The 27,331-nt window shown below is 43.2% G+C and overlaps 1 protein-coding gene across 2 annotated transcripts in view; it reads right to left on the bottom strand.

Annotated features, from left to right (window-relative positions):
- Positions 1-23,840, bottom strand: part of CLCN4 (chloride voltage-gated channel 4) — an 81,026-nt gene extending 57,186 nt beyond the window's left edge. Inside the window, exons 1-4 of one of the 2 annotated variants that reach the window (XM_056558886.1) lie at positions 23,722-23,840; positions 20,414-20,552; positions 17,850-18,001; positions 11,196-11,295 (exon numbers count right to left, since the gene is read on the bottom strand). In XM_056558886.1, coding sequence (XP_056414861.1) covers positions 11,196-11,295; positions 17,850-17,993 — 244 coding nt within the window. In that variant the 5' untranslated portion in view covers positions 17,994-18,001; positions 20,414-20,552; positions 23,722-23,840. The remainder of the gene's footprint in view (positions 1-11,195; positions 11,296-17,849; positions 18,002-20,413; positions 20,553-23,721) is intronic. The other variant, XM_056558885.1, reaches the window with a different exon arrangement.
- Between the last annotated feature and the right edge of the window lie 3,491 nt (positions 23,841-27,331).

Here is a 27,331-nt window from a genome sequence, read left to right as displayed (position 1 = left end):
AACATATAGGCCGACATTTATCAATGAGTTTACGCCTATTTTTCTCCGTACAAAAGGCGCTATTTTGGCGCACTGTGTGTTATTTTGCGCCTTTTGGTGGTAGGATATTTTAGTCATTCCAGATATTTTGGAGTAGCAGTACACTCTTTTCAATTCAGCGTCTGCCGTGGACTGAAATGTATCAACTGCGCCTTTTTGTAAAAAAAAAAAAAAAAGCGCAAAAAAGGCGCAAAGCCACTGAAAAGTGTCTAAAACTACACCATCCCAGACCTTGCGTAGCTTTTTGGTGTATGTGAAGAGAGAAATTTCTGAAAATGTTTATCTGCACAAAATTTATCAAGTGCTCTGTGACCATTTAATACATTTGCTGCTCCTACACACAAAAAAAGGTGTAAAAAAATGCTTCACTTACACCTACAATGATAAATGCTGGCCATACTGTATAGTATATACTCTATGGCAGTGGTCTCCAACCTGCAGACCTCCAAATGTTGCAAAACTACAACTCCCAGCATGCCCGGACAGCCAACGGCTGTCCGGGCATGCTGGGAGTTGTAGTTTTGCAACATCTGGAGGTCTGCAGGTTGAAGACCACTGCTCTATGGAATAGTGGAGCTTTCTGTGCTATTTCATACAGTAAATTACTGACGATACTGTCTAAATAGATGCCGGTCTTTTGTCTCCTATGAAGTACCGTATTTTTCGCTGTATAAGACGCACTTTTTCTTCCCCAAAACTGGGGGGTAAAAGTTGGTGCGTCTTATACTGCAAATACACATTAAACCCTGTCGTATCGTCGTGGTCCCTGCGTCCATCAACGACCGGGACCCGCCGCTAATACAGGACATCACCGATCGCGGTGATGCCCTGTATTAACCCTTCAGACGTGGCGATCAAAGCTGACCGCCGCGTCTGAAGTGAAAATAACACTAACCCGGCTGCTCAGTCGGGCTGTTCGGGACCGCCGCGGTGAAATCGCGGCGGTCCCGAACAGCCCGACTAAACAGCCGGGTTAGTGTCACTTTCCCTTCAGATGCGGCGGTCAGCTTTGATTGCCGCGTCTGAAGGGTTAATACAGGGCATCACCCGGCCGTTGATGGCCGCAGGGACCGCCGCGATAGGGGTGTATTCGCTGTATAAGACGCACCAACTTTTTCCCCCCAGTTTTGGGGAAGAAAAAGTGCGTCTTATACGACGAAAAATACGGTAATCATGCTAGTTGTGTCTGCTTCACAATATATTTTATACAATGTAAGTAATATACTCACATATCTGTCTACACTATTATACAGTCATCATGAAATAGAATGACGTGTCTACATTACCTACATATACATCTGATGGATGTTACTCAGCGGTATCTGTCATACATAGACACTTTTGTATAAAAAAATAAATAAAAACATATAGGCCGACATTTATCAATGAGTTTACGCCTATTTTTCTCCGTACAAAAGGCGCTATTTTGGCGCACTGTGTGTAATTTTGCGCCTTTTGGTGGTAGGATATTTTAGTCATTCCAGATATTTTGGAGTAGCAGTACACGCTTTTCAATTCAGCGTCTGCCGTGGACTGAAATTTATCAACTGCGCCTTTTTGTAAAAAAAAAGCGCAAAAAAGGCGCAAAGCCACTGAAAAGTGTCTAAAACTACGCCATCCCAGACCTTGCGTAGCTTTTTGGTGTATGTGAAGAGAGAAATTTCTGAAAATGTTTATCTGCACAAAATGTATCATATGCTCTGTGACCATTTAATACATTTGCTGCTCCTACACACAAAAAAAGGTGTAAAAAAATGCTTCACTTACACCTACAATGATAAATGCTGGCCATACTGTATGGTATACACTCTATGGCAGTGGTCTCTACCTGCAAACCTCCAAATGTTGCAAAACTACAACTCCCAGCATGCCCGGACAGCCGTTGGCTGTCCGGGCATGCTGGGAGTTGTAGTTTTGCAACATCTGGAGGTCTGCAGGTTGAAGACCACTGCTCTATGGAATAGTGGAGCTTTCTGTGCTATTTCATACAGTAAATTACTGACGTATACTGTCTAAATAGATGCCAGTCTTTTGTCTCCTATGAAGTACCGTATTTTTTGCCGTATAAGACGCACTTTTTCTTCCCCAAAACTGGGGGGTAAAAGTTGGTGCGTCTTATACGGCAAATACACATTAAACCCTGTCCTATCGCGGCGGTCCCTGCGGCCATCAACGGCCGGGACCCGCCGCTAATACAGGACATCACCGATTGCGGTGATGCCCTGTATTAACCCTTCAGACGTGGCGATCAAAGCTGACCGCCGCGTCTGAAGTGAAAATAACACTAACCCGGCTGCTCAGTCGGGCTGTTCGGGACCGCCGTGGTGAAATCGCGGCGTCCCGAACAGCTGACAGGTCACCGGGAGGGACCTTACCTGCCTCCTCGGTGTCTTCTCCGTGCCGGGATCCCCTGCGCTCTCCTTCGACGTCATCACGTCGTCGCGCACGCCGTCATCCAATAGGAGCGGCGTGAGGAGTGGCGTGAGGAGCGGCGTGCGGAGCGGCGTGCAGAGCGGCGTGATGACGGCGGCGTGATGATGGCGAGGGAGAGCGTGGATCCCGGGGAAGAAGAAGTACGGAGCGTCGGGGACACCACGGGGACGCAGCGACAGCGATGGAGCGACATCCAGGGCAGCGGTGATGGGTCCGGAGCGGTGGGGACACGAGAGTATTACCTCCTATACCAGTGGTCTTCAACCTGCGGACCTCCAGATGTTGCAAAACTACAACTCCCAGCGCATCCGGACAACCAACGGCTGTCCGGGCATGCTGGGAGTTGTAGTTTTGCAACATCTGGAAGTCCGCAGGTTGAAGACCACTGTTGGGTTCAGAATCTTTATTTTCTTAGATTTTGCACCTATAAATTGGGTGCGTCTTATACGCCGGTGCGTCCTATAGGGCGAAAAATACGGTAATAGGGGTCTCGGCATAATAAGATTTCCCAGAGCATATGGTAAACAGACACTACATTATTTATTAAATCTACTTACACCTAACAAATTCCATGTTTACTGAGGACGCATGACATTGACACTTTACCTACACCAGACCTTATGGTGGGTCACACAGTCGCAGCAAAGTGAATTAGATAAAAAAAAAAATCCATGTAGAAGTGACCTGCATGTCTAGGGCTGCCACTTTTCTTGCAAAAAAAAGAAAAAAAAATATACTGGCCATTCTAATTTGCATAATTAATTATATATGCGTGACATCACAGGATACACGTATGCGAGGGAAATTTTGTCCTATTCTGACGTCTATAACATTTTTATTTGTCCTTATTCGGGCTCATTTTTTGCACCCCGATCTGTAGTTTTGAACATTACCATTTTTGTTTTGATGTGACATTTTGATCGCTTTTTTTTTAAAATTAAATTCAGGTGTTGCAGTTACTAACTACAACTCCCAGCATGCAGTGATACAGCCTGTGGCTCAGCAGCTGCGCCGAATGAAAAATACAACTCCCAACATGTTGGACTATATAGTAGTATATAGTACAAGCCAGGGTATCCCAACCAGGGGTGCCTCCAGCTGTTGCCAAACCACAACTCCCAGCATGCCCGGACAGCCGTTGGCTGTCCGGTCATGCTGGGAGTTGTAGTTTGGCAACAGCTGGCGGCTCTCTGGTTGGGAAACACTTACCTATATTATATACTTCTATACTAGTGCAACTATATAGTGCAACATTCCGGGAGTTGGAGGACTGGTTGGATAAATACCGGCCATTGCATTGCCGGTATTTTTCATATAAAAATACAGGCAGGGTGGCCAAAATACCAGCTGTGCCGGTAAAACTGAAGATTTAACCTGTTAACACTTGACTTCAGTGGGGAAATCAAAATCTGAAATAAATGTTGGAATGTGGAAATGCTGTTATTAAGTAGTAACATTTAGGGGGACATTTATGAAAGCACTAAAGGGGTATTCCAGGAAAAAACTTTATATATATATATATATATATATATATATATATATATATATATATATATATATATCAACTGGCTCCAGAAAGTTAAACAGATTTGTAAATTACTTCTATTAAAAAATCTTAATCCTTTCAGTACTTATGAGCTTCTGAAGTTAAGGTTGTTCTTTTCTGTCTAAGTGCTCTCTGATGACACGTGTCTCGGGAACCACCCAGTTTAGAAGCAAATTCCCATAGCAAACCTCTTTTAAAAGAGGTTTGCTATGGGAATTTGCTTCTAAACTGGGTGGTTCCCGAGACACGTGTCATCAGAGAGCACTTAGACAGAAAAGAACAACCTTAACTTCAGAAGCTCATAAGTACTGAAAGGATTAAGATTTTTTAATAGAAGTAATTTACAAATCTGTTTAACTTACTGGAGCCAGTTGATATACATATATATATATATATATATATATATATATATATATATATATATATATTAAAAAAAAAGTTTTTTCCTGGATAACCCCTTTCACCTGTTTTTTCTTTCACATAATTTTCGCTAAAAAGTTGCAACTGCGACTACGCAATTTTCTGTGCGACAATCATCCCTAAGAGCGAGAAAAGCAAGAAAATAGATTTTTGCTTATGCAAGCAAGTTTTAGAAATTGACATGCAGTAGTAAGAGATTTATCGAATGCGACTGTCGCTAAAAAGTCGCTATAGTGGAAAACTTTGCCTAAAGGGTAACTCTCATTAAAACTAATTTTTGCTATTGCCCTCCTTATGGTAAATGAAAAATATTTCTAATATACTTTGTTTAAAAAAAATGAAGTTTTCTATGTTTTATTTGTGCTTAAAAAAGCTCAAGAGCACATTTTCCTCCATCTCATACACAGACTTTGGACCAAAGTCCAAACACAGGAAGTGCCGCCTGGAGTGCTGAGGGGGGGGGGGGTGTCCAGCCTCATCCAATCATAGCTCCTCTCACACATAACTGCCATATGCTGTTGGTTGGACACCCCTCAGCACTCCAGGCGGCACTTCCTGTGTTTGGACTTTGGTCCAAAGTCTGTGTATGAGTTGGGGGAAAATGTGCTCTTGAGCTTTTTTGAGCACAAATAAAACATAGAAAACTTCATTAGTGCAATAGCAAAAATTAGTTTTAATGAGAGTGCCCATTTAAAGTTACTCCAGCACATTCCTGGCTTACTAAAATGCCTTGCATCCTCTAAAATGATTTGTCCTCTTTTATTGATAGTATTCTTCTTCTTTTTTTTTTTTTTTTTTTTTTTATGAAAGTGTGTTATAACTACATTATTAATTTTTAATGCTTACTTTCATGCACTGTATGTGAAATTTTTTATTTTTTGGGGGCTTTTTTCTTTTGATACTGATTGCCATAATCAACCTCTTCTACTCAAGCTAATTCCAATCTTTGCTTGCTAAAACATAATTTAAACTTCTATTTTAAAAATAAAAAGAATAATGACAAAAAAAAGCATTAGAACCTTTTTTATTCACTTAAAACTCAAAATATATTTGCCAAATTTATTGGGTGAGTTTGATGGAATAGAGTCTCCTACAGGTTGTGTTGTGGCAATGGCGGACGACATACTTTAGAATATTTCTTCCGTGGCACTAGGCTGGGAAATGTGTTTGGATTTGGACCTCCTATTACCACCTACTTGTGCCATCACAATGGCTTAGGCAACGCTAGAAGATTTTGAGCCCGAGAAACAAGTGAGGACACCAAAGAAACACCTCTTTAGCTAACACGGGAACAGCAGAGCAATCTCCGGCGCTTACCTCACAGCTTTTGCTTATGTGGAGGGATTTTCTCACTTTTGCTTACGTGCGACAGAATAATAAGTTTGTTGCATGTAAGCAAAACAGTAGTTGAAAAAAAAATTACAAAAAAATTGACTACAAAAGCAATGTTTCATAAATGTCCCCCTTAATTTGCATAATCTGCAACAGGAAATCCACAATCTTCATGATTTGGTGCAGGTTTTTTGCTGTGGAGTTTGGTGCAGTAATGTGGTGGATTTTCCACTAGACTTGTGCACTAGAAAAATTTTCGTTTCGTTTGGTTTTTTCGTTTTCGAAAAAATTTTGGGTTCGGTAATATTTTCAATTTAGATTTTTCGGATACATTCGGTATTCGGGTATTCGTGTTGATTTTTTTTCGGATACATTCGGTATTCGGGTACATTCGGTAAATCTTTTTATTCTTTTTTGGACTTTAGCAATCCTAAAAAATTATGGAGATACCTTTTTTATTAAAATTTCGTAGGGTACCATAAAAAAAATAATAATAAAAAAGATACAGTAGTGATGGAAAAAATTATATCTAACGAAATGTATCTTTTTTATTATGAAATGTTTATTAATTTTTAAACAGGGATCAATTTATGTGAGCGGGTAAAGCACTAAAAATGTAGCCGACAATAATAAAAATGTATTGTGTGCGTGTTTTTCACTTTTTTAAAAAACATTTTTTAGGTAGTACTACTACTCCCAGCATGGAACACACTCTTCCATGATGGGAGTAGTAGTTACCTGTACTAATTGACAGATCGCAGGGGTCCCTTGCGATCCTCTTGTACAATGTATAGATGCGGCGGCCGCTCTTCTATGGTCCCCTGCACTCACGTATATATACACATATTCATATTTCCCGCAGTGCTGTGATTGGCCAGATGGTTCCAGCCAATCACAGCTCTCTGTGAGAAATAGGAATATGTGTATATATATATTGCCCTGCAGGGGACCATAGGAGAGCGGCCGCTGCATCCATACATTATACAGGAGCATCACAGCGGGTGTCAGGAGTGATACCCGCAGTGATCTTTCCTTTACTACAAGTACTACTACTCCCAACATGGAGTACACTCTGCTCCATGCTGGGAGCTGTAGTACCTGCATTAATAGACAGATCGCAGCGGGTGTCAGAAGTTACACTCGCTGCGATATGTCTATTAATGCAGGTACTACAGCTCCCAGCATGGAGCAGAGTGTGCTCCATGTTGGGGGTATTAGTACCTGCAGTACGGGACAGATCATAGCGGATGTCACTCCTCCTGACACCCGCTGCGATCGTCCTTGTGAATCTTCCATGTGAATGTCGGGATCAACTGTTCTCAGGGCTACAGAGCCGGGAGAACAGCTGATCCTGAGCCGTAGGTATACATCGTATATCTACTGCCCAGCAAGAACTTACAGTGAGCCTTCAATGTGTATACATTATACACATTGCTGGCTCACTTAACCCCTCGCTGAGCTGTGTGTTATGCGCAAGCCCAGCAAGGGAAGAGTTAAAGGAGTAGTCCAGTGGTGACCCAGTGGTGAACAACTTATCCCCTATCCTAAGGATAGGGGATAAGTTTGAGATCGTGGGGGGTCCGACCACTGGGGCCCCCTGCGATCTCCTGTACGGAGCCTCGACAGCCCGCGGGAAGGGGGCGTGTCGACCTCCGCACAAAGCGGCGGCTGACACGCCCCCTCAATACAACTCTATGGCAGAGTCGAAGCGCTGCCTTCGGCAATCTCCGGCTCTGCCATAGAGTTGTATTGAGGGGGCGTGTCGGCCGCCATTCGTGCGGAAGTCGACACCCGCTATCTGGTCGGAGAGCATGGCCACCGTACAGAGAGATCGCAGGGGGCCCCAGCGGTCGGACCCCCGCGATCTCAAACTTATCCCCTATCCTTAGGATAGGGGATAAGTTTTTCACCACTGGACTACCCCTTTAACTTACACTGCTGGACAGTGTAGGTTAACCCTTTGGGCGGTATACACTATATACAGCTATCTATAGATAGCTGTATATAGTGTATACAGAAGACAAAGTCCTCTTACTTCCCTCGAGTACCGGGCAGGTCCGTGTAGCTCCGCCCCCTAGTGATGACGCCATTAGGGGGCAGAGCTACAGAAGGGAACAAGGCTAGTTAATCTGAAGCTCTGTTCACATTGTCCGTTTTGTATAATGTGAACAGACCCTTCTGGCAGTGTCTACCCAGACAGGGAGACTCCAGCTGTTGCTAAACTACAACTCCCAGCATGCCCAGACAGCCAAAGGCTGTCTGGGCATGCTGGGAGTTGTAGTTGTGCACCAATTGGTGGCTCCCTGTTTGGGTAGACATTGCATCATGGGTGCTATCCCCAGCGGACAGCACCAAAAATGTCATAACCAATTTTTGTGTTTTTTTTCTTCTCGTTTCAGATCCGTGTATGCAGAGGATTACTGCGGAATCGATGGATTACGGCAGATAATTTTTTTTCTTTTAAAAAATTGTTAACGAGGGCTGTGGGGGAGTGTTTTTTTTCTTATATATATAAGAAATACACATGTATACACATTGCAGGCTCACTGTAAGTTCTTGCTGGGCAGTAGATATACGATGTATACCTATGGCTCAGCGTCAGCTGTTCTCCCGGCTCTGTAGCCCTGAGAACAGCTGATCCCGACATTCACATAAGGACGATCGCAGGGGGTGTCAGGAGGAGTGACATCCCTGGGATCTGTCCCTTACTGCAGGTACTAATGCTCCCAACATGGAGCACACTCTGCACACTCTGCTCCATGCTGGGAGCTGTAGTACCTGCATTAATAGACATATCGCAGCGAATGTAACTTCTGACACCCGCTGCGATCTGTCTATTAATGCAGGTGCTACAGCTCCCAGCATGGAGCAGAGTGTACTCCATGTTGGGAGTAGTAGTACTTGTAGTAAAGGAAAGATCACTGCGGGTATCACTCCAGACACCCGCTGTGATGCTCCTGTATAATGTATGGATGCGGCGGCCGTTCACCTATGGTCCCCTGCACGGCCGTATATATACACATATTCCTATTTCTCACAGAGAGCTGTGATTGACTGGAACCACCTGGCCAATCACAGCTGCGGGAAATATGAATAGGTGTATATATACGTGAGTGCAGGGGACCATAGAAGAGCGGCCGCCGCATCTATACATTATACAAGAGGATCGCAAGGGACCCGGCGATCTGTCAATTAGTACAGGTAACTACTATCCCCATCATGGAAGAGTGTGTTCCATGCTGGGATTAGTAGTACTACCTAAAAAATGTTTTAAAAAAAGTGAAAAACACGCACACACACTACATTTTTATTATTGTCGGCTACATTTTTTGTGCTTTACACGCTCACATAAATTGATCCCTGTTTAAAAATTTATAAACATTTCATAATAAAAAAGATACATTTTGTTAGATATAATTTTTTCCATCACTACTGTATCTTTTTTATTATTATTTTTTTATGGTACCCTACGAAACTTTAATAAAAAAAGGTAACTCCATAATTTTTTAGGATCGCTAAAGTCCAAAAAAGAATAAAAAGATTTACCGAATGTATCCGAAAAATCAAACCATATCTGTATCCTTTTTATAATTTGTGTTATTAGAATGAATTCTTTACATTCGTTTACTGATAATGAATGAATTTGTTATTTACCGCATGCATTCGGTAAATAACGAATGCATTCGTTATTGTGCTATTCGTATTATCGTGGCTATTCGGGAATGTTCAAAATATGTTTTCATGCATTCGGATTGGTCCGAATGCCCGAAAACGGTAAAATTCGGTAAATTAGACATTCGTGCCGAACCGAATTGCACATGTCTATTTTCCACTACTGAAAATCTATAGCTCTTACAATGCAAGTGGCCGTACACTTAGAACCTGTACTTTGGTGTCCTCCATATATCACTCACATAATAATAAATGTCCATACAGATGTCTACAGACAACACAAAGAGAAACACAGCCGCACATCCACCATTTGTATTTTGATCTACTTGCTTCTCAGCATAATTTAAAAAAGTAACAGGTTGTTAGTATACATTTTGATCAAAAAGTACAAGCCCACTCGCCACGTCAAGGCCACCTATTCAGAGTGGGTCCCTAACCGGCAGCAACCACTGCCTCCACGACACCATGCCCACAGGGGGAACCTACAGACAAGATGTGCTGGTGACTACATGTGCCACTGAAGGAATCATGTCTACAGGCTCCTGAGCAATAGTGACAGTCAGAGTTGAGCGAACTTACAGTAAATTGGCTCATAACGAACCTCGCAGTTCGGCTGTTGATAACTTAGGAGACCTAAGACTGTCATCCCAGACCTAAGACCTGAGACCTAAGACTGTCATCCCAGACCTAAGACCTGAGACCTAAGACTGTCATCCCAGACCTAAGACCTGAGACCTAAGACGGTCATCCCAGACCTAAGGCCTGAGACCTAAGACTGTCATCCCAGACCTAAGACCTGAGACCTAAGACTGTCATCCCAGACCTAAGACCTGAGACCTAAGACTGTCATCCCAGACCTAAGACCTGAGACCTAAGACTGTCATCCCAGACCTAAGACCTGAGACCTAAGACTGTCATCCCAGACCTAAGACCTGAGACCTAAGACTGTCATCCCAGACCTAAGACCTGAGACCTAAGACGGTCATCCCAGACCTAAGGCCTGAGACCTAAGACTGTCATCCCAGACCTAAGACCTGAGACCTAAGACGGTCATCCCAGACCTAAGGCCTGAGACCTAAGACTGTCATCCCAGGCCTAAGGCCTGAGACCTAAAACTGTCATCCCAGACTTTTCCAGGCAAACAGAGCCCTTGGAAAGCTGAACTAATTTACGCAGACTAAAGTAATAAACAGCCAAGCTGCGAGGTTCGCTACGAGCCAATTTACTGTAAGTTTGCTCAACTCTAGTGACAGTGGGGGGTATGTATGAAGGGTTTTACCCTGTTTTTTTTACTGTGATTTGTCTCAAATTTCCTTTTATGTCACTTCTTGCGACAAACAATTGCGCCAAATGGTTTAGAACAAAATCACTGATTTCACTTTGTTAGTCATGATTTCAGTTACAATCATTCTTTGGTCTGGAATTCATTAATTGCGACTTTTTGATTTGGCGCAAGTTTAGGCGCAAATACCTTCATTTAGGCGCAAATCTACACCATGAATAAAGTGACAGAGAAAATAGTTACAACAATAGAATGTCCCAAAGTCAGATTTACTGCCTGGAATTCTGGGGTCTGCACCTTTTGTAGGGCTACATTTGTGCCAAAATTACAAACTTGCGTACGACAATTGATAATTTTGGCGCAAATATGCTCCATTTGATGCAAAAAAACATACATAAAATCACACATTGCTACATCATTATTGATACATGTCCCCCAGTGTTCCCACAAATGTAAGGAGTAGTACCATACCTGCCAGCAGTCCAATAAGAAGCATGACAATCCATCCTGACCAGGCGTCCAGAAGTCCTTTGGTGAATTCCCAAACAGATTCCTTGCTTTTACTGGTAATCTGGCAAATGCAATCAAATTTGACATTAGCTTATTAGGTCAATATTTCCCTGTGTAAGGATATGTTTACACGGGCAGGTTAACCACCAGTTTCCAGCTGTGAGTTTGATTTTCCCACTGCAGATTTATCACAGCAGAATCTCCTCAGCCAAATATCCGCAGCAGATTACACTAACCTCAATGGGATCCGCTGTGGATTTTCTGCTGTGAAAAATCCACAAAGCAAAAACTGTGGTAAACTCTCAGTAAATGTACCCTAAGGGCTTGTTTACACGGGCAGATCCATAGCGTATTTTACTGTACGTTGCGGGTCCACCAACGATGGCCCCTACAGTGTGTCTCAGGTGTGTCTGCTACGAGCAGACACTCTGTGATGTGCGAGTCACCTATTGCGCAGCATACTCACATATCGCGACTGCTCTCGGCCTAGCTCAGGGAGCAGGGGGAGTGGCCGCAATATGTGCGAGTACACCGCGCATGCGCGCGGCGACTCGCACAAAGCAGCAGTTCGTCTGCTCCTAGCGGCAGATTGCCGTTCCAAGCAGGCACACCTGAGGCACACTGTAGGGGTCCAGCGTCAGTGGATCCGCTGCATAAAATACACTGTGGATCCGCCCGTGTAAACGTGCCCGATGGGTGTGTTCACACGTGCATATTTTCTGCTGAAGATCTGCAGATTGAAGTCAATGGACAGCATCCAAAATCTGAAGCAGCAATATACGCACTTGTACGTTCACACGAGCGGATTTTTTTGCGGGTTTTCCGCTGCACATTTGAAAGGGGACGGGCTCTTCTCGGCTGTCCGCAGCTGATTTTCAGCGGCGGAATTTCCGCTACAGAAAATCCGCTGCAAGCCCCATTGAAGTCAGTAGGGACTGCGGCGGATTTTCCGCAGCGTAAATTCCACAGCGGAAAATCTGCTGAGGACAGCCGAGAAGAGCCCGTCCCCTTTCAAATGTGCAGCGGAAAACCCGCAAAAAAATCCGCTCGTGTGAACGTACCCTTAGGCTGGAACTCCACTGAGGTTTTTTTGCAAAAACGCCGTAAAAAATGCTAATTTTCCCACACAACGTCTTTTCTGTGAAAAAACGCCGCGTCCAGATGTTAGCTGCAAGTCAATAGTAAACTGCAAAATGCCAGATTCACTTGGCGTTTTTCAGTTTACCGTTTTTTTTATCCTTTTGGCGTTTTTCAGCAATTTTGGGCTCAGAGGCTGGATTTTCAAAACGCCCGACAAAACCTAGTTTGGCTTTTTTGCCCTGAAATCGTGGCATTTTTATTCTTTTTTGGACTTGGAGATACCTTTTTTATTAAAATTTCGTAGGGTACCATTAAAAAAAAATAATAAAAAAGATACAGTAGTGATGGAAAAAATTGTATCTAGCAAAATTTATCTTTTTTTTATTACGAAATGTTTATTAATTTTTAAACAGGGATCAATTTATGTGAGCGGGTAAAGCACTAAAAATGTAGCCGACAATAATAAAAATGTAGTGTGTGTGTGGGTTTTTCACTTTTTAAATTTTTTTTTTAGGTAGTACTACTACTCCCAGCATGGAACACACTGTTCAATGATGGGAGTAGTAGTACATGTACTTATAGACAGATCGCCCATTGCGATCCTCCTGTATAATGTATAGATGTGGCGGCTGCTCTTCTTTGGTCCCCTGCCTTGATTTATATATACACCTATTCATATTTCCCGCAGAGATCTGTGATTGGCCAGATGGTTCCAGCCTATCACAGCTCTAGGAATATGTGTATATATATGGCACTGCAGGGGACCAGAGAAGAGCGGCAGCTGCATCCATACATTATACAGGAGGATCACAGCGGGTGTCAGTAGTGATACCCGCTGTGATCTTTCCTTAACTACAAGTGCTACTACTCTCAACATGGAGCACACTCTGCTCCATGCTGGGAGCTGTAGTACCTGCATTAATAGCCAGATCGCAACACGTGTCAGAAGTTACACTCGCTGCGATCTGTCTATTAATGCAGGTACTACAGCTCCCAGCATGGAGCAGAGTGTACTCCATGTTGGGAGTAGTAGTACTTGCAGGTAAGAACAGATCACAGTGGGTATCACCACTGACACTTGCTGTGTCCGTCCTGTCTATAGCAGAGATGGAGTGGCTGTATACATCGTTCGCATCCCTGCTCTGCACTATACTCCGGCCACTCACTCATTCATATTTTCCTCAGAGCTGTGATTGGCTGCAACCATCCGGCCAATCACAGCTGTGGGCGGAAAATATGAATGATGTTCTATTCGCATCACTGGCAGGAGTATAGTGCAGAGATGTGAGAGATGTATAGAGCCGCTCCGCTTCTCTGCTATATAATGGACGATCGCATCGGGTGTCAGGACTGGCACCCGGGGCGATATGTCTATTAGTACAGGTACTACTACTCCCATCATGGAGCAGTGTGTTCCATGCTGGGAGTAGTAGTACTACATAAAAAATGTAAAAAAAAAAAAAGAGAAAAAAAAGTTAAACACACACGTACTTTATAAAAAAAATTATTAACATTTTGTTAGAAAAAATTAACATTTAGTTCAATACATTTTTACATCCCTACTGCATCCTTTTTTTTTTTTTGGTACCCAACTATTTTGTGAAAAAAAAAAAGCACCAAAGGGGCCAAAAAAGGCAAATTCCACACAAAGGTAAAAACGCAAGAAAAAACGCCAGAAAAACGCCAAAATGCAGGAAAAAACTGTGGCAGTTTTTCTGGCATTTTTTCAAGCGTTTTTATGCCAAAAAAATCGCAAAAATCTCAGTGGAGTCCTAGCCTAATCGTGTATGTACAGCTGAGAAATGACAGAACCAGTTGGCCATACAAATGATTCAGCAATTGTTTATTCTCCTCTGCTGAGCTTGGGGCAACTCCCATCCATGCTGTCTGTACAACAATCCAAGGGAACCAGAGATCAAGTAAAATCATTTATTTTCTTACAGCAACGTATTGCCCACATATGACCTATATCAAGCCAATCCTTGGCGTCATAAAAAAAAAAACAGATGTTGTAGAAACATTACTGTAACTTTTTTGAGTTTGCAGATCTCACAGGAAAACTCAGCAATTACCTGCAATGCTGGTTGTTACCACTAGGGTGAATGTAATGGAATGAATGGAAGATTAATAAATATGTATGCATTGAGCAGACTGATAAGGGCACAGTGTTTTATTCCTCTGCTGCACAACCTGTGAAGGTCTGGTCTAATTATAACCATCAGGTAATTGTACCTGTCACTTAACCCCTTAAGGACCGGAGGTTTTTCCGTTTTTGCATTTTCGTTTTTTGCTCCTTGCCTTTAAAAAATCATAACTCTTTCAAATTTACACCTAAAAATCCATATGATGGCTTATTTTTTGCGCCACCAATTCTACTTTGTAATGACGTCAGTCATTTTGCCCAAAAATCTATGGTGAAGCGGGAAAAAAAATCATTGTGCGACAAAATTTTTAAAAAAACGCTGTTTTGTAACTTTTGGGGGCTTCCGTTTCTACGTAGTACATTTTTCGGTAAAAATGACACCTGATATGTATTCTGTAGGTCCATACAATTAAAATGATACCCTACTTATATAGGTTTGATTTTGTCGGACTTCTGGAAAAAATCATAACTACATGCAGGAAAATTAATACGTTTAAAATTGTCATCTTCTGACCCCTATAACTTTTTTATTTTTCTGTGTATGGGGTGGTATGAGGGCTCATTTTTTGCGCCGTGATCTGAAGTTTTTAACGGTACCATTTTTGCATTGATAGGACTTATTGATCACTTTTTATTCATTTTTAAATGATATAAAAAGTGACCAAAAATGCACTATTTTGGACTTTGGAATTTTTTTGCGCACACGCCATTGACCGAGCGGTTTAATTAATGATATATTTTTATAATTCGGACATTTCCGCACGCGGTGATACCACATATGTTTATTTTTATTTTTATTTACACTGTGTTTTTTTTTTTATTGGAAAAGGGGGGTGATTCAAACTTTTAATAGGGGAGGAGTTAAATGATCTTTATTCACTTTTTTTTTTCACTTTTTTTTTGCAGTGTTATAGGTCCCATAGGGACCTATAACACTGCACACACTGATCTTCTATGTTGATCACTGGTTTCTCATAAGAAACCAGTGATCAACGATTCTGCCGCATGACTGCTCATGCCTGGATCTCAGGCACTGAGCAGTCATTCGGCGATCGGACAGCGAGGAGGCAGGAAGGGGCCCTCCCGCTGTCCTGTCAGCTGTTCGGGATGCCGCGATTAGCCGCAGCTATCCCGAACAGCCCGACTGAGCTAGCCGGGAACTTTCACTTTCACTTTTAGCCGCGCGGCTCAGCTCTGAGCGCGCGGCTAAAGGGTTAATAGCGCGCGGCGCCGCTATTAGAGGCGGGTCCCGGCTTCACTATGTCGCCGGGCCCGCCATGATATGACGCGGGGTTACTGTGTAACCCCGCGTTATATCAGAAGAGCAGGACCAAGGACGTACCGGTACGTCCTTGGTCCTTAAGGGGTTAAAAAAACTTTTGACCTCCACTGATCACGAGAACAAGCTGGGAGAAGTGTGTGCTCAGCGCGTTCTCTCCCGGCTCTGTGTCACATGATCAAGACCATCTTTCAATGTAGGTCTATGGAGCGCGTCTCGATTGCGTGGAACAGAGCAGGAAGAGGAGTGCTCGGCATCATTGACTTCTCCTGGCTCATTCTCCTGATCAGGGGAGGTCTGAACACTCAGATCGCCGCCAATCAAATCTTTTCACACATTGCTGGGACAGGTAGACTTTAAAGGGGTATTCTGGGCTTCATACATCTTATCTCCTATCCAAAGGATAGGGGATAAGATGTATGATTGCAGGGGTCCCTCCACTGGGGACCCCCGTGATCTTGGAGCAGCCCCCAGCATTCTGTGCCGGGCGCTGCCTCCGAGACAAGGACGTGACATCACGGCCATGCCCCCTCAATTCATGTCTATGGGAGGGAGCGTCACGCCCCCTCCCATAGACATGAATGGAGGAGGCATGGCCGTGACGTCATGTGGGGGCGTGGCTGTGATGTCACATCCTTCTCTCGTAGGCAGCACCAGGCACAGAATGCCCAAAGTCCCCTACCTTTGGATAGGGGATAAGATGTATAAAGCAGGAATACCCCGTTAGCAATGCTTATTATGAGACGAGATCTTCTCAGGTTGTGCCACTGTCCTGTAGAGGAATGAAACACTCTGCCCTTATCAGTCTTAGGGTGCATTCACACCACGTTTTTGCAATACAGTTCCCGTATACGTTTTCAATGTGAAAACCATATGGAACCGTATTGAAAACCGTATGCATTGACTCTCCATTGAAAACTGTATGCCAAAAGATACATCAGGTTGTGTCCGTTTTGCATCCTGTCCGGTTTTGTCAGTTTTTTTTCCCCGTATCCAAAACAGTAGTCTACCACGGTTTTTGGTCCGGGTGAAAAACAGTATTAAACCGTATAAGTTTTTTTTTTTAACATGAGAGTCAATGGGGACCGTACAGAACCGTATGTGCGTATGGTTCCATCCGGTTTTCCCCATACGGTTTTTGACTTTGCACAGTTTTTTTTTCTTGGAGTTTCAATCAAATAAGTGAAACTTTATTCCAAATGGAGTGAAAAGTTAAAAACGTATATGTTTTTTTCTTAAAAAACTGATGCAACCGGACATCATTTTTCAAACCGTATACGTTTTTTAACTGTATACGGGTTGAAATTTGTACACACGTTTTGATACAGTTTAGTCAGGTTTTGAGGAATCCGTTTTTGATCAAAAACCTGATACGGGAACTGTATTGCAAAAACGTGGTGAGAATGCACCCTTACAAATGACTTCTTTCTACCATTGCATATAACTGGTAGTTCCATAGAGATGGGAAATACCACCAGTTATATGTATTGATATATAAACTGATCAGTCATACCATTGAAACCACCTGCTAAAAGGAGTATTCCAGCGCAAAATAACTTATCCCCTTTCCAAAGGATAGGGGATAAGTTATAGATCGTGGGGGGTCCGAGCGCTGGGGCCCCCGAGATCTCCTGGACGGGGCCGCAGCAGTCTGCAGAAAGTGAAGTTTGGTCCCCAGCAGAAAGCCGCGGCAGACACGCCTCCTCCATGTATCTCTATGGGGTACATGGAGGGATCGTGTCGGCTTCTGCATCATGCGGGGACGGAACGCTCCCTTTCCAGCATACTGCTTTGGCCTGTCCAGGAGATCCCGGGGGGCCCCAGCGCTATAACTTATATTGCACTACAGATGTCCTTTAATATTCTGAAAGGTCATCTCTTCCCAAGCTAACCCCATCAACCACATTATATATAAAGGGGACAATTTTTTTTTGTTCTATAGAAGCTCTTCTGTGGGATCACGCCAGATGAGCTAACCTTCACATGTATAAAGCTTGAACACCCATGATTGTTTACCAGCTACCCTGGATTACTTGCTAGGGTACTAACCACTACATACCAGGAACTCCCTACTGTTATGGAGCTGTTCTGATCCAATAAGTAGCATTCTTACCTTTCTATGTCTATCTGTATCCCGTGACTTCTCCCTTAACCAGTCAATGGTGTGGAAATCCTCATATGTCCCAACATCTGGAATAGGTTCATCAAGGAAATCCATCAGGTTGCTGGAACCATTTATCTCTCCAGTATTAACCATGTTGGCTTCTATAATGAAACAAGATTTACATTATTAAATATCCTCATGTAAACAAAGCTCTTCCAGACTGTACTGTACTTTTCATTGTATATTAGTGTTGTTTGTTATATATACATCTTTTCTTTTGGAATTCCTGCCACACATTCCAGCCTTAGATAAAACATCTTGGTGACCCTGAGAAAGAAATCTTGGAAATAATTATTGGAAGATAATGAAGCCAAGCACGTGAAATACATTATCCCCATATAAGAAATGAGTAGTCTGGACTTTGAGAAGAAGAACACCAAAGAAGTCCAAGGTCAGCATAGTCATTACTTATAACTTCCGCAAGTTGCCAAGATGGCTGTTCCTTTGACATTTTATTAGAATGACTGTTCGATAATCTGGTGTTTCCTTTAGTTCTTCAGAAGAATTAAAGTAAAAGGAAGCCTACCACAGGAGTCATAAAATACCATTTGGTGCTGCCAGGCTTTTGAAGACTAGGGGGCCATCTTTCCTTTAACCTTATTCTTGATATTTCTAACACAAAGAAAGTCACTCCGGCACTGCTGGTCTCTTATCCCCGATCACGGGGGTCCTGCAGCTGGGACCCCCGCAATCTCTGTGCAGCACCCAGCGTTCGTTTAGAACACTGGGTGCCGGCAGAGGGGGTCATGATGTCACGACCACACCCCCTCGTGTTGTCACACCACGCCACCTCAATGCAAGTCTATGGGAGGTCGCCACGCCCCCTCCCATAGACTCGCATTGAAGGGGTGTGGTGTGATGTCATGACCCCCACCGCCCACCCCAAGCATTTGGGAAAAAAATTCCCAAACGATGGGGCAGCGAAGTACCCCTTTAAACACTCAAAAAACACTATGCTAGGCAATACATTAGCCGGAATCGGTGGTGCTATACATGACATAAATAGCTGTCCGTAATGTACAAAACACGATAGGTGAAAAGAATGGAGCACTCACCAAATATGTTTTCCAAACGATCCTTTAGTTTAGCGGAATCTATGCAGGGGAGAAAATGACAAACAGGAGGCGAAGGAGTCTGAAAGGAGCCGAGGGCTACAATTGTTTCACACTTGAATGATGCTTCATCTGGTCCAAGTTTGTATGTAGCGCCATTCGGGTGTGAAACCATTGTAGCCTTCCTTTCAGACTTCCCCGCCTCTTGTTTGTCATTTTCTCTCCTGCTCCCCCAAGATTGATTATACGGTGATTCCGTATTGTTTGGAAGACATATGGGGTGAGTGCTTCATTCTTCTCAACTATCGTGTTTTATTCTTAATATTGTTGCGTTGTTGTAGGGTTCTGGACAAAAGCAAGCCCTCCACCTTTGGCAGCCCTAGAATCTGTGAGCTCCTACAGCATTGATTTCTGTAAGATGAGATCAATGAACGGGCGCATTCACATGTAGTTCCCACTCTGTGTGAAGGGGAAAATATGCCTCGCAATATGTGGCTGAAATTCTGCGGGTAGTCTTGGATTTCTGCTGTGTACTCTGATACTTTGGACCACATTTTTCCATCTCTCTCCTGTAATTCTGATGTATGCTCCTGAAAAACTCATTCCAGCATATTTGATGAAACAATAAATAAATAAAAAAATGCTGAAATTCACAATATGAACGTATTCACATTGAAAACAATGGCTGTGCACTGCACATATTCTCTAGTGCATATTTGGTGCATAATGCTTGTCCAAATGCCTACTGGAAAACTATGTCAGAACCTGGCGATAAATGGGCCGTATTATACTGGGCTCTAGTCACCAAGGGGAATGCCTTAAAGCCCTATACAGCCATGCCATATACCCATTTTGGTTCACGGGCAGTTTTCTCAACCATCTTTTGTTTTTGGTAATTTTTTACAGCTCAAAATGTGGCTCAAAAAATGGTGTACAAACATGGCTTTAAAGGGGTACTCTGCCCCTAGACATCTTATCCCCTATCCAAAGGATAGGGGATAAGATGTCTGATCACCGGGGTCCCGCCGCTGGGGACCCCTACGATCTCTTCTGTGGCACCCAGATATCCGGTGCACTGAGCAAACTTTGCACTGTGTCGGATGACTGGCAATGCGTGGCAGAGGCTCGTGATGTCACAGTCACGCCCACCTGTGACATCATGGCCACACCCCCTCAATGCAAGTCTATGGGAGGGGGCATGACGGCTGTCACGCCCCCTCTTATAGACTTGCATTGAGGGGCGTGACCCTGACATTACGAGAGGGGCGCGGCAGTGAGGTCACGAGCCTCTGGTTCTCTAAACGAACACCGGGTGTAGCAGGGAGATCGCAGGGTACCCAGCGGCGGGGCCCCAGCGATTAGAAATCTTATCCCCTATCCTTTGGATAGAGGATAATATGTCTAAGGGCGGAGTACCCTTTTAAGATAGAAATATCTTAAATATCTAGAGAGAAAGACTACCTTTCTTCTGGGTGAACCGAAGTGTTGTTTCCTAATCCCGATTGTTGGTGGTTAAGCAGAAAATACTGACATGCATCAGACTGTCCTGCGGAGCGGCAGCATTGCCATGACCAGTGATCCCATATCACGATGGACTGCGCTGTGAAGTATAAAACAGGATTGAGAAACTGACACGCTAATACTATACCAGTGCTCTCCAAACTGTGACCTCCAGATGTTGCACGCCCGGAAATGCTGGGAGTTGTAGTTTTGCAACATCTGGAGGTCTACTGTTTGGAGACCACTGCACTATACTCATTTACAGTGCCATTGAAAAGCATGGTGTTATCCAGATCGGGTGCCTTTTCATCCCAATTTCCTATATTGACTTCAATGAGGAAACTGCAAAAGATAAAGATTGCAATTGTGGTTTATCATAGGAGAAGTTCTAAGAACTGATTAAGAGTAAATGCAGCAAATCTCAGGTTATCACTACTGTGATTTTTGCTTTTTATAAAAAAAAATATATATATATATATCCGACCTCTTCTTTTTTATGTAAACATTGCAGTGGCAATAGTAGATTTGTAAAGGATCCCAGAGCACTGAACCATTGTGGCTGGGTATAAGCCCAGATACTACTGTCCCTTCCAGACACATATGGTGGCTACCAGGGCTCAAGTCCTGAAGGAACGCATGGAAACAGAGTTCCTGCACTTTGTAAGTAATAAGGCTGACTAAAAGTGTTATCCTGGGAAAAAAAACACTTTATAAGTTTAAACAATATATAAGGTTAGAGATAGATGGAAAAATGTAAGGAAGTGTCGCCCCATTGAAAGTTTTACATACACTGCTTAAAAAACTAAAGGGAACTTAAACAACACAATGTAACTCCAAGTCAATGACACTTCTGTGAAATCACACTGTCCACTCAGGAAGCAACACTGATTGACAATCAATTTCACATGCTGTTGTGAAAATGGAACAGACAACAGGTGGAAATTATAGTCAATTAGCAAAACACCCCAATAAAGGAGTGGTTCTGCAGGTGGTCACAGACCACTTCTCAGTTCCTATGCTTCCTGACTGATGTTTTGGTCACTTTTGAATGCTGGCGGTGCTTTCACTCTAGTGGTAGCATGATACGGAGTCTACAATCCACACAAGTGGCTCAGATAGTGCAACTAATCCAGAATGGCACATCAATGCGAGCTGTGGCAAGAAGGTTTGCTGTGTCTGTCAGCGTAGTGTCCAGAGCATGGAGGTGCTACTGGGAGACAGGTCAGTACATCAGGAGTCTGGTGGAGGAGGCCGTAGAAGGGCAACAACCCAGCAGCAGGACTGCTACCTCCGCCTTTGTGCAAAGAGGAACAGGATGAGCACTGCCAGAGCCCTGCAAAATGACCTCCAGCAGGGGACGATACCTATATAAATGCTCTGCGGGGGGCAAGACTTATAAAGTGCAGCAGGGGGCAAGATATATAGAAGCGCTGCGGGTGCCAGACATATACCCCCTCCCCCCCTTATATATCTTTCCCCACCACAGCGCTTCTATTTGAAAATCCCGCAGGGATTGCCTGCTGGGAGCCCTGAATGGCCGGTACTGAGGAGCCATTCAGGGCTCCCGGCAGGGAATTTAAGAATGAAAGTAGAATACATCGCAGGGAAGCGGAGCATGCCACCCGCTACCCTGTTCAATAACTTCTAATCATGTCGGGTCTCAGAAGTGAGACCTGGTGCGATCAATCCCTCAGCTCCTGTACTACAACCCCCATCATGGAACAGAGTCTGTTCCATGACGGTGGTTGTAGTACAAACACTAATGTAGTCTCCCCAGCCACCGCAACTACTACTCCCATCATGGAAAAAAATTTGTGCATGTGCCATTATTTCTTCCGTCACAAATAACGCCCATTATTCATGAAAGGCTATAACTGGTCAAAAAATCCCATAGACTTAAACGGAAGTTTATAACAAGTCTTTTAACGGAGCAACTTTATAGTGTGAAAGAGGCCTTAGTGTTCCCTTTATTAATTTGAGAAGTATATATATATATATATATATATATATATATATATATATATATATATATATATAAAGATACAGAAGGTAGATAGATACATAGATAGGAGAAAGATAGATAGACAGACAGACAGACAGATATGAGATAGATGATAGATAGAGATAGATAGAAGAAATAAATATTGAATATATAGACAAATAGAAGATAGATAGATAGTGTTGGATCTTTTTCATGTTATCTCTGAATTGCACTGTTGTTTACATTATGACCGCTGTCATAAAGTGGGCCATTCCTCTATGATCTTGGACTGGCCGTCCCACAAGTGCACCGAAGAGAGTCACTCATGTCTTTCCTTCTTCCTGTGAGATGCTTTTGCTGTTTATTGTCTTGTATGCTATTTTTGAAAATAAAAATTTTACTTTGAAAAAAAAAAAAGATAGATAGATATGAGATAGATAGAAAAGAAAGATAGATATGAGATAGATAGAAGAAATAAATATTGAATATATAGACAAATATAAGATAGATAGATAGATAGATAGATAGATAGATATGAGATAGATAGAAAAGATATATATGAGATAGATAGATAGAAGAAATAAATATTGAACATATAGACAAATAGAAGATAGATAGAAGATAGATAGAAGATATATAGAAGATATATAGAAGATAGATAGAAGATAGATAGATAGATAGATAGATAGAAGATAGATATATAGAAGATAGATAGATAGATAGATAGATAGATAGATAGATAGAAGATAGATAGATAGATAGATAGAAGATAGATAGATAGATAGATAGATAGATAGAAGATAGATAGATAGATAGATAGGTAGAAGATAGATAGAAGATAGATAGATAGATAGATAGATAGTAGATAGATAGATAGATAGATAGATAGAAGATAGATAGACAGCGTTCTCACTATCACTGATCTCTACTATCACAAAGGAATCACAATACTGATAAGCATTCTGTCCTCTCAGCACTAAGCTGTCATACGTCTGACGCTGATCCCAGATTAGAAGGGGGCTATTTTTATTTACCGGACATGAGTATCTGTCCGTATATCTCTTGCCTTCTAATTCCATACATTATGTATGCAGCTAAGCATTTGGGGACAAATAGCTTTTATCCTCACACTTTAACAATAGGGCCTTCTGCTTCCCAGCCCCATATGGCAGCATTTGTGCGGAGATGTCAGCTCCATGCAGAACTGCGGTCCTGTTATTATTAGATACATCCGCTCGCCTTCTCCAACAATGAATGTATGTACAAGATGCAGTCTCTGAGCACTTACCTGCAAAGCCTGCAGTGCACCATCACTCAGCCATGGCCCATAGAAGAGCACAGCATCCTTCCTGTAGGTAATAAAGCTGCACAGGCAATGATGTCAGGCAGAGGAAGCAGCAATCATGTGACCTATATCTCCTTTTTCAGAGGGGCTTACTTAAAGGGACAATGTCCTATTCCCCGGTGAGTATCAATAAGTGCACTTGTTCATATGCTTGTGTGGTTGATAGTTAAGCTTTGCTGGAAGTACAAAATACCAGTCAGGCTTTGCATAGGAAAAGCAGATTAGAAGCTTAAAATCTTCTAAGGAGAATAAATTAAGTAAAAAACGAAACCAGAAAATCAGTTAACTTTGTCGCTTGTCTTTAATATATCTAATATTGTTACCAAAAGTCAAAGTGCACATCTATTTATTCAATATATAATGTCATCTCTGTCCTCAAAAGAGTGATAAATGAATGAAGTTATTTCCGTATTTTTCGCCCTATAGGACGCACCGGCGTATAAGACGCACCCAATTTTTAGAGGCAAAATCTAAAAAAATTAAGATTTTGAACCCAATAGTGGTCTTCAACCTGCGGACCTCCAGATGTTGCAAAACTACAACTCCCAGCATGCCCGGACAGCCGGTGGCTGTCCGGGCATGCTGGGAGTTGTAGTTTTGCAACATCTGGAGGTCCACAGATTGAAGACCACTGCATAGGAGGTAATACTCACGTGTGCTCGCCGCTCCGGACCCGTCACCGCTGCCCTGGATGTGGCTCCATCGCTGTCGCAGCGTCCCCGTCGCTCTGGAACGTCTCTGCTGCTGGCCGAGTATCCTCGCTCTCCGTCGCCGCCATCACGTCGTTACGCACGCCAACGCACGTACGCGACAACGTGATGACGAGGAAGGAGAGCGCCGGCATACAGGGGATCCCTGAACGGAGAAGACACCGAGGAGGCAGGTAAGGTCCCCCCCGGTGTCCTGTAAGCACTAACCCGGCTATTCAGTCGGGCTGTTCGGGACCGCCGCGTTGAAATCGCGGCGGTCCCGAACAGCCCGACTGAACAGCTGGGTTAGTGTCACTTTCCCTTCAGACGCGGCGGTCAGCTTTGATCGCCGCGTCTGAAGGGTTAATACAGGGCATCACCGCGATCGGCGATGTCCTGTATTAGCCGCGGGTCCCGGCCGTTGATGGCCGCAGGGACCGCCGCGATAGGTGTGTATTTGCCGTATAAGACGCACCGACTTTTTTCCCCCAGTTTTGCGGCGAAAAATACGGTACATCTTTTAGAATTTTATATCATTATTTTTTATTGGAATATATATTTATATTATTTTATTATACGCACAACAAGCTTCCACGTTGAGTCACTACATTACTTTTTGGCATCACATGATCTGTACATCAATGTTTGGAGAAATAGTAAAAAGCTAGTGTATATTTTAAATAAAATACAGATATTCATTATCAATGTTTATAATTAATATTCAAATAAATATTCATTAAAAATTACAATTAGAATTCAAATAACAAATGCCGTATGTGTTTCAACAAAAGAACATCATTTTATAACTGTGGTCCGGGGGCATATTAAGCCTTTATCCTTATCGTCTTTTCTATACACTATTTAGCGATCTGCTGCAGATATAAGCGCTGCCCATATACAGTTTATGTACATAGGTCTCCTCTTGCTGGGCGTGTGCCTCTTGGGTAGCTTCTGCAACATCAAAGGTGAGTTTTTTTTGTAAACAGGGGTGACATGAAGACTTTGTTTGAGGTAACTGCTGGGAAATCACAACTGGGTCAGTTAAGCAACATTGGGAGTGCCTTCACTTGTACAGGATCTGCTGTAGATTTGACTGCAGTGTGAACAAACCCTTAGGCTATATTCACACATCAAAATTTCCGTGCGGAATTCCGCTTGGAATGTCCACATCTAAATTTCGCTGCAGTCCGGTTGAATCGAACGGGATTGTGCTGCGCTATGCACACGGCAGAATTTCGGTGACAGATGTTTCAGGCACAGAAAATCCGTTTTACGTGTCCACAGAAAAACTAACCTGTTCATTCTTTCTACAGACACGGTACGGAATGCAAAGCCATCTATGAGACATCTCATTCCTGTGCGGTCCTACGAGTAAGAGTACGTTCACACGGGATGATTTGGAATCAAGTTTTTCAGTGACTTCACTGTAATCTGCTGCAGAAATTCCGCTATAGAAAATCTGCTGTGGCTTAAACTCGCAGCAGGAGTTTGAAGTCAATAGGTAGCAAAATCAGCTCCAGAAAATATCCAGCAAAATACAGTACGCATGACCCTTCCCTTGAAATGACTTTTAGTTGGAAAAAAAACTGCTATGATATGTTTCGGTGATAATAATTGGAACATCACAAATGAGTATTGGTCTACGTGATAACACAAGTGGGTTTGTCAGATAAGCTACTGTGAAGATGTTAAAGGGTCTATAAGGTTAGTGGAAGGGGCACGTTGGAGATGCCTCCATATTTCCTGAGTTGGTTAATTCATTTTCACCAAGTGGTAAATGTTTGGTGTCCCAGTACCAAAGTGTGTCCTGTCAGGTAAACATTGCTTCAGGTGCCTACGATAAGCCCTGAGGGTCAGGTGATGCTTTAATAATTGTTCTGAACTTTGCCTGTTAATTTATATTGTGTTGCACTGTACCTTTAAGAAATGTACAAGATATCTGTAAGGAGGTATGATGCAGTGTACCCATGTGACCCAGATTGCCAAATCGGAGGCCCCCTTAGCTAAGCCATATATAGTGTAGGGGGAGGAGCTATTCAGTTTAGTTCAGTGAGAGTTTTTAGTGTGCTGTGTGCAGAGCTCAGTGTGAGCTGCAGTGTGGAGAAGAGACAGCAGGAGTGTGAGATGACTAAAGAGAAGCCTAAAATCAATCTTCAAGCAAGTAACCACGCCATTCTGCAAGTGGATTTGAATATTCATGGTCGCAAGTCACATGAGTGCTTGTGCCTACTGAGTGCTCACGTGACCCGCAACCATAAATATACAAATCAATAGAGATGAGTGAATTGAACACATGATTCGCCACCATAAAGCGGCCTGGGATAACCGTGGCTCCGATGTAGTGGTCCAGTCTGCCGCATCACCCAGTGGCCATCCGCTCCCTCCGTCATCCAGCCAAGGCTCCACCACCTCAGCCGAAGGGAGCATTGTGTCAAACCCTCCTTCTTGCGCTATTGCTTCTTCCGCTTTTAGTCAGTCATCCCGCTAACAATCGATCGGTGAAGCCATGTCCAAGAGACAACAGTATGCACTCACTCATCCAATGGCACAGAAGTTGAATGTGCTCCTGTCCAAGTTGCTGGTGTTGCAGTCCCTCCCTTTCCAACTGGTGGACTCTGCAGCTTTCAGGGAATTGATGGCTTGTGCCGAGCCAAGGTGGAGAGTCCCAAGCCGTCATTTCTTTGCGAAAAAGGCAGTACCAGCCCTGCATAAGTTTGTACAAAAGAAGGTGGGCCAGTCCTTGAGCATGTCGGTGTGTTCAAAAGTGCACGGCAGCGCCAACGTGTGGAGCTGTAACTACGGTCAGGGACAATACATGTCCTTTTACGGCCCACTGGGTAAATGTTGTTGGACAGGTCACAATG

Source organism: Hyla sarda, chromosome 2 (genome assembly GCF_029499605.1).
Source record: "Hyla sarda isolate aHylSar1 chromosome 2, aHylSar1.hap1, whole genome shotgun sequence".
Taxonomy (NCBI): Eukaryota; Metazoa; Chordata; class Amphibia; order Anura; family Hylidae; genus Hyla; species Hyla sarda.
The sequence above is the reverse complement of the archived record's forward strand: the minus strand, read 5'-3'. Positions and strand labels throughout refer to the sequence as shown.